The sequence below is a fragment of the Lepisma saccharinum genome, chromosome 11 (genome assembly GCF_977018435.1).
Source record: "Lepisma saccharinum chromosome 11, izLepSacc3.1, whole genome shotgun sequence".
NCBI classification, from domain to species: Eukaryota; Metazoa; Arthropoda; class Insecta; order Zygentoma; family Lepismatidae; genus Lepisma; species Lepisma saccharinum.
Genome location: NC_139239.1, coordinates 10,871,510 through 10,885,968, shown reverse-complemented (window position 1 = coordinate 10,885,968; position 14,459 = coordinate 10,871,510). Strand labels below are relative to the sequence as shown.

Below are 14,459 nucleotides of genomic sequence, written 5' to 3'. Positions count from 1 at the left end.
TGGTTGCACCGTAATAACATTTCATTAGAATCGGACCACCCATTTCTTTTTTATATAATTTCAAAGAGAGCGATCGTATGCAAAAAAAAAAGGGGGGGACACTTTTTTCTCAAGACAAAAAAAATTGCGTAGCATAGATTAACGCAGAATTGAGTACGCTGAGTTTTGATGTAACTCGTTTCTATGTAGACTAATTACTGGTTAATTTTTAATTTGAATCCAAACTCGAGTATCTATAAGTTTTAATCCGTGAGTAGATAATTATTTTGTTGTTCTTGTTTCTCTTTCATCAACGCATATGAACAACAAAACATAAAGCTACAGCACAGCGCCTGCTGTGAATTTACGTCTTGACTGCACACCGCTGCGTGATTTTCTTTTGTTTTACTACCAACATACAACCCTATCGCTAACCCAAGAAAAACATACAAAGCCAGGAAAGTAATTCATCTTCTGTAACAAAATCATCACTTATCGAAATAAATGTACTTTTACGACTCTGTTCATAACTTCACGTAATTTATTAATGTATTTCAAAATGTGTTTTGTTGTTTCTTTTGACAATTTCTCTTGCAGTTCTTTTAAGTTGGTATCACTTCAGGCAATCGTATCTCAGGATCGTCGTCTTGGCGAAGAGAAAGTTTCTTTCCTTGGGAAGAGAGGCTCTTAGCCAAGAGTTTCTCAAGATACGACTATGAAACGACACTGTCTCAAGACGATATTACCTTCCCAAGATCGTCTTGGCTAAGAATCTCTTACACAGTGTCTTGAGATTTAACTATGAATACGGCCCTAAGACTTTCGGAACGCACCCAAATGTTCATCTTTTCTCGAGCAGGGACTCATTTCGGCAAGCTACGAAAATTAGGCTCCTGACGAAAACAAGGGAGTGAGATAATCCTTTCCTGCTCCTAATCCCCACTAAATAGAGAATTGCATGGAACTCACCGATATAATTTTAGTCCATAAATAAATCCCATTGTACCCGCTTCTAATGCATAAAATTCGAAAATTCCAAAATCAGAAATCGGGATTCCGGCCTAGAACTTTCCTTCCGGAATTTGGTGTCTCGCACATACTCCTGACACCATAGAATATGCTGACACACCAGATAGAAAATTAGTAACGGATCAGGAATATTTTCCAAGATACACGGTTGAAATAAGAAACATTTATTGAACTAGTTTTTATTGTTTGTAGTTTGTACGGACAGTACAATCGGGGCATACGCCCACCCCTGGCCCTCCTTTGATGCGGAAAATAAATGTACACAATGTGATAAGCATGAATTAAAATAAAAGTTAATAAGCAGAGGAGAGTCTGCTGCACAGAATAGGTCTGCTGTGCATCAATAGAATTCCTTTACTTCAAGAAACACGATGTAGAATTTAAGGCATGAAAACAACAATGGACAATTTGCCTATTATTACCTTCGACTTCGGCCGCCGACAGATTTCTGTATATATTCAAAGTGTCCACCACCATGTTTATCAATTGTAGAAACAAGATCGACAAAAGGCAAGCTGAACATATTAATAATAAACTTTATTTCGGTTTTGTAATATTTCATGCAACCATATAGACCGGTTTTAGATTCAATCGAACGTGTAATGCACAAATTTGTAAGGGAATTACGCGGTTTCATTGAGCTTAATTTAGTTATCTTATTTTCGCAACTTTGCGCGCGGTAGTTCTCGACAGATTTGAATGTAGGACATAGGCCCATCTGATTTTCACAGGAAATAGAAGTCGTAAGTATAACAGGTAGTAATGACTTCAGAGTTGTGCTGAATATTGTGTAGTGGTTCAATTACCAAACATTTGAAGTTCTATCGAGTGGAAAATTTACTTTTCACCCTAAGAAAAGAGCATATACATTTATGAGAGAACCACTGTGAAGGGTTTCTTTATCAGGCGGTGAACTTGGTTTTTGAGCTAATTTCACCAGGTTCATGATTCATCACTACGTGGATTTTTTTTTATAAAACACACGTTATCTTTTCAGATATTTCATTATTTTTGCGCTGCTTATTCGGTTAGGCAGTTAGGTTCCAAGTCTCGAAAGAATGTGATGTTAGAAATTTCCATACCGAGTAACTGAAGTAGTTAGGACGGTATGCTCTCTAATATGGAAGCTAATTTTTTTGTGTGTTTTCTTTATAGCTATTAATTGCATAGATTATGGATATGCAAGGTGAATCCATAACATTGAATGTGGAAATGGAAGATGGACATTCATCTGATTCATGCTCTAGTGGTTTGGAGATAGTAACATCAGAAACTGATTGCAGTGAAAGGAGGTATAAAAGGTAAGTCTTTTAAAATATATGAACAATTAATTTTGTCTGGTGTGTAATTCGATAAGACTATTGTAATTGGTTCAAAGTGGTATTGGCTCAACTATAATAAAAATAAGAACAAAATTCTAAATATTGGCCAACATTATACCGCGTTTGTTAGAACCTGTCCCGTTTCCCACGCTAGGGATCGCTCGACAGTTTCGATGCCAATGAGAAACGAGGAAAAAATCATCTGCTGGACAGCGAGGAGCGAATGGAAGCCAGAAGAGAGGCGCTTACGTAGACGCTGTTGCCACGTTGCGTATTTTAATTGGCTGCCAGGCTTTGACTTTCCCCAGCACGGAGAAAAGCCAGCGATCAGCTAGCGCGTTAACCGGGACAGGTTGTAACAAACACGGTATACATGATATTTATGTAAACATTGAATAGGGAAATTTTCCGGTAATTTTTTCGTCACCTCAATATACTGATAACAATAAAGTACCTTTTACTCTCTCTCTCTCCCATGATATCATTTTTCAAGTTTTTTGTTAAGTGATGTTTTTATGAGAAACACATTCCAAAATAGAATGGAGAGGGTGGGGAGATTTTCTTTCTTCACTGGATAATCTTTACTTTTTTCGTGAACAGGAAGCGAAAGAGAAGTGGTCTCAAGGAGAACAAGAAGGATGAGGTACCATCAGTGCTGCACAATATGGAAGAAGAAATTGAAAGGGTGTTGGAAGCCAAGGCCGAGAAAACCCATCTGTCTGTTGTTAATGTGAAGAATATACTCAAGGTGGGTACATGAGATGCTTTTCCTAAACATTAAAATAATCTGTGCCTTATTGCTATATTAGTAGCTAATTAAGCAAATACTTCAATCTCTTTCATCCATTCGGTATGATCTATATTTGATTTTGTAACCTTTCATTATTCACTTGCGAAATAGTCCACTTCATGCTCATTTAGGCAAATCAGGACTGTATAGGCAATGTACTGAATTTCCACATTACAAATCTAATTGTTTTTTTTTCCTAAATAATTTTTGAAGTACCACTGCCATAACCTCTGTTAATTAAGTTTGTAACGTAGAAAATACAGTACATCACCTATACAATATTTAAACCATGCTCACCATAATCAGGACTGAACTTACAGTTCTAAGTGAGTTCCAACCCAATATTCAGTGTGCTTATAAGCGTAGAGTGATGCAGGGTTCTGATGATGTCAAGTTGATTTCTGTGTGGGTAACATTACTGTCTGGTTGCAGAGAGGTGTATATTTTTCTTCCACTGCACAGATATCATCAAACATCCCACCCATTTTAGATTTTAATTGAGTGGTAAAACGAGAAGAATGGGATTGTAACTTCTACCTAGGGTCAAATATGGGAGCCCTTCATTACAAGGGATTACTTGTTTACTACTGTTTCACCAGGAAGGCCCTGTTGTAGCATGAACAAGTGTGAAAAGTATTGAACGTAGAAACTGTACAACTGTACAACCACTACTGTATGTACTGTACATACTGTATGCAAATTTTCTTGTTCTTAAAATTGTCTAGTTTGATCATTAATGCCTCAATCAGTGCTTAGTCTTTAAAAGGAGAAATTGAATAGTTTGTCGAAGGAGTGCAAGAAATTGTGTTCTCAGGTTTGGTCTTGCATTGTGATTTTTCAGATAACGTTAATTTCAACTAGAACCAAGTATAAACTACTTCAATTGTATTTTGCTTTTATCTTGCAAGTAGGGATGGGACCGATTAATCGGTACTCTATCGGTATCGGCTGATATAGGCATATTGGTGTATCGGTTTATCGGTAAAATTACCGATTATTTTACCGATCCGATATATCGATAAATATCTTATAATTTAGTGCAAAATTCTGCCATTTTGTTGTAATTTTTATAAACAATCTCAATGCCCTACTTTCTAAAACAGTAATTGTCTAAATATTCAACTTCTTTTGCACTGCAGTCACCTCGAAACACATATTTGTTAAGGAGATCAAGGAACATTTCATGTTCTTCAAGTACCATATCTAATTTTATATCGGATCGGTAGAATATCGGTTATCGGTATCGGTAAATTTTATATTGGTACTTTATCGGTATCGGCCAAAATTTCATATCGGCCCATCCCTACTTGCAAGAATGAGAGGATTTTCTGTCAACACAAGACATATTTTGTCTGAAACAGAATTCCTGTAATGTAACGTCAAGCAGTCATTTGTAAGATGCAATCCTTCTATTGTTTCAGAAAGTTAGGATTTTTTTTATTGTTATATTGTTATAATTTCTTTGCAATTTTAACAGTAATCAAAGTTGATGCCTGTTACATTTTTTTTTGTAAAATTTAGTGACTAGAAATATAGCTTGTAATAATACGTAAGGAGGTATTACTTTTGTACTTATAACCCATTTCTGACAAGCCAAAGAAAAAGTTTACCTTGTAGATTTTAACCAAAACACTTGCCATGCCTGGAAACTTTTACTATGCTTGCTATATGCTATTGTTGCTAGTCGTATGTGTTTAAAAGCCAGAACATTCCTTGAATATCATAATTATATCATGTTTAATATTTTTCAGCATGTTATTTCAAATGAACATGTATTAGCTATGGTTCGAAATACAATGAAAGACTCAGGAGAAATTGACATTAGCAACAGTGAGGAGGAAGCATCTGTATATGAGCCTAAACTTACTAGAGCAAAAACCAGGTAATAATATAGAATTTATAAATTTTAAAGTAAATGTAGTTATGAAGTGGTTCAGTTGACATTAAAACTGTTAGTCCATTTTCAAATGTTAAATGATATTTTTTATAGTTTTGGAATGATGCATATAAGTTGTACTGTAAAAGGACTTTGATGCTTATAATTAAACAAACAGTTACTTAGATAATATCAATATTGATTCCAGAAGAACAGAATTTAATAAAGTTTCATATTTGGAGCAGCTTGGTGTCGGATGAATTGCATTTAAGATGTTGTTGTCATTTGCTGTCTTACTTGATAGTATTGAAAACATTAATGCTACATGTCCACATGTTAATATAATAATGAAGACTTCTCCTATTGATATATTCTTGCTTGATATTGTGCAATGCTAAAGTCACTTCCAGATGCATGAACCCATCAAAACATGTCATTCCTACACTAACACATATAATTCCTACTCTAACACATATAACAAGGCCTATTTACTCCAGAGCAATGAATGAGTTAATTTTTTTTGGGGTTCTTTGGCACCTAGAGCCATTTTGCCCCCTACGTATACAAGGAAAAATCCTTTTATCCTAAGACCCTTACCTTGATGTTCAAAAAAAGGTTAAAAGTGCAAGGTTCTAAAGGAACCTGCACAGGACATACACAACACATTAAAAAGGGTAAGGATAGTCTTGAAACTTCCTCAAAAACTGTAAATGGCCCACTCTTCTCAAAAAGCTTTCGCAAAATGTTGAGCAAGAAAATCGAGAACATATATCATTTATTACGTTAATTGATTTTGTAAGCATATCTGTATCGCTGATAAAATGTCTGGACCGAAATACTATAATTTATTTTATTCTCTTCAATTTCAATTCAATCAAACTTCAGTTCACAATTTAGAAAATGAGGTAATTACAGTGGAACCCTGATTTTCCCTCTTCAATCTTCATGGTCCCAACGTAGTAAAATGCTATAAAATTTTCCTCGATTTTACATTTTTCCGCATTTTAGCTTCTTTCAGTTTGGTTCCCTGTGAAACATAAAATCAAGGTTCCACTGTACTTTAAGAAAAATCCTCATCTATTCAATTATAACTCCATTCATATTTTGTATGCAGTTCTTTATCATCCATGCTGAATGTTTGTATTTTTAGAGAATTGTTGGAGAAGAAAATAACTGTGCCATGGCCAATAACTCCCTCCAAGAAACCAAACACAGAGTGCCAAGCATTAATTGAACGTGAACTATCTGAAGATTCTAGTGATGAGGAGTATAAGCCTAATGAGGATATCCAGGTAAATATTGTACTCAAAAGTTATTTAACAAATGAATTACTGCATAATGGTACATTCAGGAGAAATTTAACACTGTGGATTCATTAAAACACATGATAAAATTATAGCTGAACCTATACCGTTATCAGAAAGTATTGGTCTGAATTAGACCAGAAAGTATTGGTATGAATTAGACGCAAATGCCAGGTGTCTGGAATCTGGAAATTAAAGGACCCCAACAATACTGTCAACTAAATATCCTGAAAAGTATGCAAAATGTGCAGTTTTCATTATTGAATTTGAATTTAAGTTTTAAGTCCATTTTATGCACATATAGGCTAATCGGGACTGGACCTACAGTTTAAAGAGGGATCCGCACCACTGTACAATGTGCCTCCACCAGATATTGAACCCCGGATCTCTTGATTATAAGGCGACAATGTTACCACTACACCATAAGGTTGTTTTTCAGTGAAGTAGCCTTCAGTGTGAAATTTTAAATTATGCACTTTTGTAATTAAAATTTAATATTTCTGAGAGTATGAATTATAGAATTATGAATCATATGTTGTTTTTTTTTGTTGAGTATATATTAGGATATAATGACCATGCTCACAAAGACTCCACATGTTTCAGGAATTAGGAGAAGAAAATAGAATTTTTATTTTCTCAAAAAAGCTAACTTGCCACTATGCCCCCCCCTCCTATCTGAGTGCTGGAAATGATAATTAAATATAGGCAGCTATATACTTCATTTTCATACAATAAATTAACCACTTCTCACTAGTACCTTCTGACAAAAAAATAATTGTGAAATAAAAAGAAAACACACTTTGTGTATATGGAAGTTAATATCTTAAAAACACTAAACTTGCTGACCAAGGCAGTTTATTAAGATTTAAGAACACTTTACATGTAACGTTTCTACTCTCTATCAGGGCCTTCCTCAGACTAAGAACTCTGTTACATGTAAAGTGTTTTTAAATCTTAATAAACTGCCTTGGTCAGCAACTTAGTGTTATTAGTATAGAAACAAGGCTTAATTATATTACCATTTAATATCTTGCAAAGCAAGAGTTATAAGGATCGTAGCTCAATTTGTTCAACATAGATCAGGCTATGGTGTCATGCTTGAATATGGTTTGTATGTTCAGTAATTCTAATTCCAAAATATAATCTTGCACCTCCCCCCTCCTCCCCCCACATAGACAATGGCGCCTTGCTTCATTTAAAAAATAAATGGCTTGTTACAAACTTGCAATGTTTACTCATTTCAGAGTGATGATGAGAAGCTGTCATCTGTTGCAAGCGATGTAGGATCACCTCAACCAGTTGCAACAAGTACAGACAGTGCCACTCAAACATCTTGGTCGGAAGATGGTGTCTTCAAAGTACCTGAAGCCAGACAAGTAAGTGTACACCCAGAAATGCATGATGATAAGATTGATAGTGAAGTCCAGGGTTTGATTTCTAGTCAGTCTATGTGTGATGTGTTTTCGTTTTACAATGTGTTCAGTTATAAGTAAGACATTATAACAATTATGATTTGAGGAAGTTGGTTGGTTGGTGGTGTTTTAAGTCCACTTTGTGCACAGTAAGGGTAATCAGGACTGGACCTACAGTTTAAAATGGGATCCGAACCACTATGTGCCTCCACCGGGTATCGAATGATTTGAGAAAGTGTGACATTATACACACATACAGCTGATCTTCTGTAGCAAATAAATTACTAAGATTGGCTCAATGGGGTTGCTATTACTTCAGCAAATGAGAGAAAATTTGCCATCTCTGCCAGTGCATTTTCACCCCAGCAGTTTACAGAAAAATTCCAAAACATGTAAAGTCACTTCTTGATTGTAATGAACACATTGAAAAGTCAAAAGTCCACAATTTTTACAGCAATAACTATTGATGACTAGACAGTGCTTTGTAATCCTTGTGATTTGATAATTATTTTGACAATGTACACATGTGTGTGTTGGGAGGGAGGGTATGCTTGACAGCTGCATTATAAATTTTACAGTACTGCAGTAAATTAGTTTGCCACTCTCGCCACTTAATCTTCAATTTTACACACTTAATATAATTAGAAACTTAGTAAGAAAACTTGCACATGTAATATGAACAGTTAATGCATAATAGTTTCTTCTGTATGTGCCTTCAATGTGGTTAATGTCGCAAATTTATTTGTGCAGGTTCCAGCAATATATATATCTACCTCTTTCAAATGTTGGTATTCCCTACAGCCCCGCAGTAGGGATGAAACTGTGCATGCTAGATAAGAACAGAATTGTAGGTTTGTGCGTGTTACTCACAATTAAAGGAAATAAATATGTTAGATAGTATTGATTAATTTAACTACTTAAGTGAGTGAGTATGTAGTCTTATTAGGACAACGTTTCAGAGGTCAGACTGCCTCCTTCATCAGGTTCATCACTAAGCTCTGTGCCTAGAAACATCCACGAACCTGATGAAGGAGTCAGTTTGACCTCCGAAACGTTGTCCTAATAAGACTCCATACTCACTCACGTAAGTTGTTAAATTAATGAATACTATCTAACGTTTTTATTTCCTAAGAGCAGAAGCGATGCCATTTCTGCAGCAGTGGAGTGTTGGACCCTGAACACGCTGCTTTTGTGGTAGAGGCTTATTTTAATAGTAATATATGGTACATTGTATGGTAGCTGCACGGCACACACTGAATTTCTGTGATTTCTTTCTCTGGGTGTACCTCAAGAGCCAGGTTTGTGAACACGTATCCCTAGCTTAGAGACCTTGAAGAGAAGAATCAAGCCAATTGCGCCCGCAATGCTGGTGTCTGTAATGGATAATTTTGTTTGTTGACCCCATGAGTGTACAACAAGGAATGGTGACTATCTACCGGATGTGATTTTCAAAAAATAAGACTAAGTGAACAGTCTTGTGTTATTGTTTTACAAATGGCATTGCATTATCTATCAATTACTACTATCTTGCTTTACATTAGCTGCATTGTATTTCTGTAGGAAATATATTAAAATGGTACATATATATTGCCGGACCCTATGTTTCATTAGTTCCATTTGTAGCATTTTTCTGAATTTCTTACATGCATCTGTGTACTTCTAAGAAGGTTGCAAGTCTGAACATTCTGATTTATTTATTTATTTTTAAGGAAAATATTGGCCAGAGAACAAGATCAAAGCTGTCCTTGAGTGACACTCCATTAGAAGTAATCGAGAGCTCATTTGTTCCACCTGACATTACTACAGACATGTATGATTCAGAATGTGATGACGATGACTGGAAAAACTTCTTGACTGAATTCACACAGCCTCTGGGTATGTCATATTGTTCATAGGAGGATATTCTTTAATTCAGCTTGTAATACATGATATACTATAACTTGGTGAAAAGTTTATATGTAGATTGTGGCTCTCAATCAGGGATGGATTTACTGATTTTATTAATATGGTTTACGTTTCTTTGCATTTCTGCCACTTTTGGCTAGTTGCGAAGATGAGGATGAGTGATGATATTATGAAATTGATGAAGGGACATTCACAAAGAACACCCATGCCTAGATGGTGATTCGAACCTGGGAGCTCTGGCATCACAGCTGTGCTTAGCATGCATGGGTTTGGATCCCATCTTCGTTGCCTTCTGTACATCTCTGTTGTGTATATACGTGTGGTTAATTTATGACCACATATAGGTTCATCATAGAATAAGTATCACGAAGATTCATAATGACAATTCATAATGATTCTGTGTATTAACTTACAGACCAATTTCCAACATGTCTGAACTTACATTTTTATACTTGCATAACTTTTTAAACAATTGAATGTTGACACTAAATTATAGGGATGGGACCGATTAATCGGTACTCGATCGGTATCAGCCGATATAGGCATATCAGTGTATTGCGATTACTTTACCGATCCGATATATCGATAAATATCTGATAATTTAGTGCAAAATTCTGCCATTTTGTTGTAATTTTTATGGATCATCTCCATGCCCTACTTTCTAAAAAAGTAAATGTCTAAATATGCAACTTCTTTTGCACTGCAGTCACCTGTCACCTTGAAACACACATTTATTAAGGAGGTCAATGAACCTTTAGGGTTCTTCAAGCACCATTTCTAATTTTATATCGGTACTTTATCGGTATCGGCCAAAATTTCATATCTGCCCATCCCTACTAAGTTATGATGTAACACAATGCAAACAATTTTCACATGTAACAACACGATGATGTGCTTACCACTCTGAGGTCGGCTAAATCAGAGATGGAAAATATCTCTTTGGAAATGGTAGAGCTTTGTACAAAATGCAATCTTGCCTAACTTTTCAGTAACTCATAATAAATTAAGGTTTATTTTATAATTTGTCATGAAAAACATGCATTTGCTACCGTACTTTTAAAATTTAATAATCATAATATTTTCTGAAAGTAACGTGTGAGTATAGCGGTTGTCGCAAAGAGTTATATTACATTACATAAAAACATTAAGTGGAATGTGCAGATGTTTGTTATTTTGACTCTGCACAAGTCCTACAACTTAATCTCTGTTTTTTTAAAGAAATATATATTTTGTTTGAATTGAATCATAGTTCTAGTTCTAAATTTCTATCAGCATTGTGAATAATTTGTAATGTAGAGGATAGAGATGTTATCAAGAGCAACTGAATTCAGACATCTTGATAATATGTTTTTTTCAGTGGTCCATGTTGGGAAAAACTTAAAATGTGGAAAAAATGTAAAAATGAAGAATTTTTTATAGTATTTTGCTCTATTGGGACCATAAAGTTTAAATGTATAATGTAGGAAAATGTAAAGTCGGGAAACAAAATTGGGATTCCACTGCTGTAATCATTAACCTTTTAAGACATATTTTTTGTAGCTGTTTCACGTGTGTTCAATGGAATATAAGACATTTCAAGTGTGATTATCACAGAGAAAGTGTGGTTTCTTCCAGCAAAAACATGCTTTGTATTTTACAGCTCACCTTCATTCTACCTGTATTCATAATGTGCAACAAAACTTTGAAATTTCACTATGCTGTCTGCATATTACATTCTTGGATTCCATCTGTAAAGTTTCGTATTAAAGAATAAGAAAGAAATTTATGGAAGTTTGAAGTTTGTTTTAATCCACTTTATGCACAGGCAGGCTAATAGGGACTGGACCTGGAATCTGAACCACTATGTACCTCCAGGTATCAAAGCAATTTTGATTACAAGGCATCTTTGTTACCACTGAACTCTTATAGCCAGGAAATAAAAAATACAGAATTAAACCAATGTACTAGAATCAAGTAGTTACTTTATCTGCAAAACTATTTATTGAATTAAACATCCCAGACACAGCAAGTATTTGATTACAATATGTTAATGCATATTCTTGTTTTTGTATTTTAAACTTTAGCTGCCAGACCTCTCGCGCACCTGTATTTTCGTTCATGCTGGCTTATTTTCAAGCACGTGATTTTCAAACTTGCTGTGAAGAACAAAAAAATCGTAACTCAAGAACTAATTGTCATAGACAGATGAAATTTGTTTTTTTTCTTAAAGACAAGGCTTTTAGTGTTAAACGAAGAAGAAGAATGTTTTTTTTAAAAAAAAAAAGTTGGCATACAGCCCCTGTAATTAGATTGTAATTGTCTTGTAATTCGAGTATGTTATACCTTCGTATGTATGCTAAAGATGTAAAAAAGCAGAACTGAAATATCATGTGTAGTTTTTGATAAATTGTACGTTAATTACTGCGGCATGCTGCTGGTTGAAATATCGACCGTCCACCATTAAGGGGTTTACATGTGCCGGTCGAAATTTTGACCATCTGGCGGCTAAAGGTTAATCTTTATAAAAAAATGTTTTCAGGGCAGAATATGATAATTTGTTTTAACTTTTCCAGAAACAACTTTAAATGATACTTATGATGATGAGGCTGATCCTGAGTACAATGTACTGGAAGATGAAGAAGAGGAAGCTGGTAAGTTGATTTCTAAGTTTTTTCGTACAATTTGTATTTTTTCAGTGCCTTCTAATGTAGATAAACACTTTAAATTTGTGACTTTTTAATGTTAATATAGCTTTTGCCATGAAATTCTAAAAATATGTGGAATTTTTAAGATTGTAGTCTTCCACTTGTCATTTATCCCTGTGCCATGATAATCAACCAGTCCTTTAGTCAAACATTGTCTTTAATAAAAATCAGCATAAAGAAATTTCAAATGTGTCCTTTTAGGACTTAACTATAGCAAAAGTCTGTGCTACAATGTCCCTTGCAAGTATTCACTGTTTTTTTTTTTCAAAATTGGTTAACACATGGTCAGTGTATGAAGTTCAATTTCTGATGCTATCTGATTTTAAGACTTGTAGGCTAAGTTTCCAGGCAACCAACTTGTTTGATTTCACTTCTATAGCACAAAATCCCTTGCGGCACTTTGCAGAGTAATTATTCTTAAGGTTATACAAAATTCAAAGTTTTCATTGATTTTGTACCAATATTATGTGAAAAAAATATATATTGTGACTACATATATGGTATTTTTATATTCTGATGTAATTTTCTAATATTTCAACACAAAACTGTGATAAGTAAGTGTTTGTAATTAGTGGAATACTCACCCACTTATATTAACACGTTCACTGCTGATCTAAATTTGAATACTCACTCCAGGTGCTGAATTTTTTGTTTTCCACATTATGTACTTTTATGGTTCCTTGCAGTTACTAGACAACATAAAACACGTTTTTTTTTGTTATGGAAGTCATCATAAACAAATATGGCGGTGGACGCCTTTCGGTGCCATTAGCACACAGCATCAAATTTCCTTGCTCTGTGCTGAAGATGCCGAAAGGCGGCCACTGATACTTTTGCTTTTATCTACATTCACAACATTCAATTCTGAGGGAGTTGTTAAAAATTATTATTTATTATGTTATTCAATGTTATACAAATAATTGCTTTTGTTTTTAGAGATAAAAATTTTACATATTTATTACTTGTACATACAGCAAACAAAATATTGGTACATCAAAACTTCTACGTATTCTTTACATGACATGCAGACATTATTTTCAAATCATTACTTTACTTGTTTGTGATAATTATAAAAACATGGATGCAAACACAGTCCAGGAGTACCAGGACAGAGTACACAGTTGTAAATAGTGTCGGTTCTCTTTCCATTTTTCTTGCATTCCTGACATTTCTTCCGCAGTGTTCTTCCCTTTGGTCCTTGCTGGTCTGGCTGATTTGAAGGACAGCAAGTGTCTAATTATAACCAATCTGAAATCATATAGGTTCATTGTTTTGTTTACAGTGTATTTGTTGTGGAGGTGGAAAGCATTTAGAACCATAAGCTGTACGTAGTGGACAAACAGTTTTTTATACCACCTTATTGTCTTGCGATCAATTGGGTAGTAAGCCATTATTTGGTCCTGTTTGTCTACTCCCGACATGTAGCAATTGTACTGTACAATCGGAAGTGGTTTCATGTGTTTTTCATTTCTTTTATTTATGATCTCAACTAATTCATTTGGAAATTCTGTAGATATATAAAGCACTTCTCTTTTATCGCGCCAATTGCCAATCATGATGCCTCCATCAGAGTATTTCCCTTTGCTTTCCCCCTTTTTGAGTTTCGCTCGTGTGACTGTCTGTGGGTTGTTTTTTCTGTTAGCCCTAAGGGTACCTGTGGAATAAGTTTTTTTTCTCCAGGAGAACCTGGGATAGTTCATGACTGTTGTAGAAGTTGTCCATGTAGAGGGAATGTCCATTGTATAATTTTCCCTCCATGAGATGCAGGACTACTTTACTGGAGTGACCCTTTCCACCTAGTTCATCATATGCACCACTGTATACAAAAGTCTTTAGTACAAGGCCATCAGGTTTGGTTAGTACATATATTTTAATACCATATTTATGTCTTTTACCTTTTATGTACTGCCTAAAGAAAAGCCTACCACGCCACAGAAACATTGCTTCATCTAAGCTGAGCTCCTTTCCTGGATAGTATACTGAGTGCATCTTATTGTTAAAATGGTCTAACACTGATCTTATTTTGTATAAACGATCATCAGGTTCAGGCTCATCAGAACGAGGATTTCTGCAGAAATGTAAACAGCGCAGTATGATCAAAAATCTGTCTCTGCTCATAAATTGAGGAAAACAACTCAAGAATAAGGTATCAACTTTC

At 34.8% G+C, this 14,459-nt stretch overlaps 1 protein-coding gene across 1 annotated transcript in view; it reads left to right on the top strand.

Moving 5' to 3' along the window:
* The first annotated feature begins 1,491 nt into the window (after positions 1 to 1,491).
* Positions 1,492 to 14,459, top strand: part of LOC145994622 (GON-4-like protein) — a 39,905-nt gene continuing 26,937 nt past the window's right edge. The window contains exons 1-8 of the mRNA XM_083130692.1: positions 1,492 to 1,751; positions 2,164 to 2,309; positions 2,931 to 3,078; positions 4,872 to 5,002; positions 6,147 to 6,288; positions 7,545 to 7,676; positions 9,422 to 9,587; positions 12,170 to 12,247. Of these exons, the coding sequence (XP_082986818.1) occupies positions 2,182 to 2,309; positions 2,931 to 3,078; positions 4,872 to 5,002; positions 6,147 to 6,288; positions 7,545 to 7,676; positions 9,422 to 9,587; positions 12,170 to 12,247 (925 nt within the window). The 5' untranslated portion in view covers positions 1,492 to 1,751; positions 2,164 to 2,181. The remainder of the gene's footprint in view (positions 1,752 to 2,163; positions 2,310 to 2,930; positions 3,079 to 4,871; positions 5,003 to 6,146; positions 6,289 to 7,544; positions 7,677 to 9,421; positions 9,588 to 12,169; positions 12,248 to 14,459) is intronic.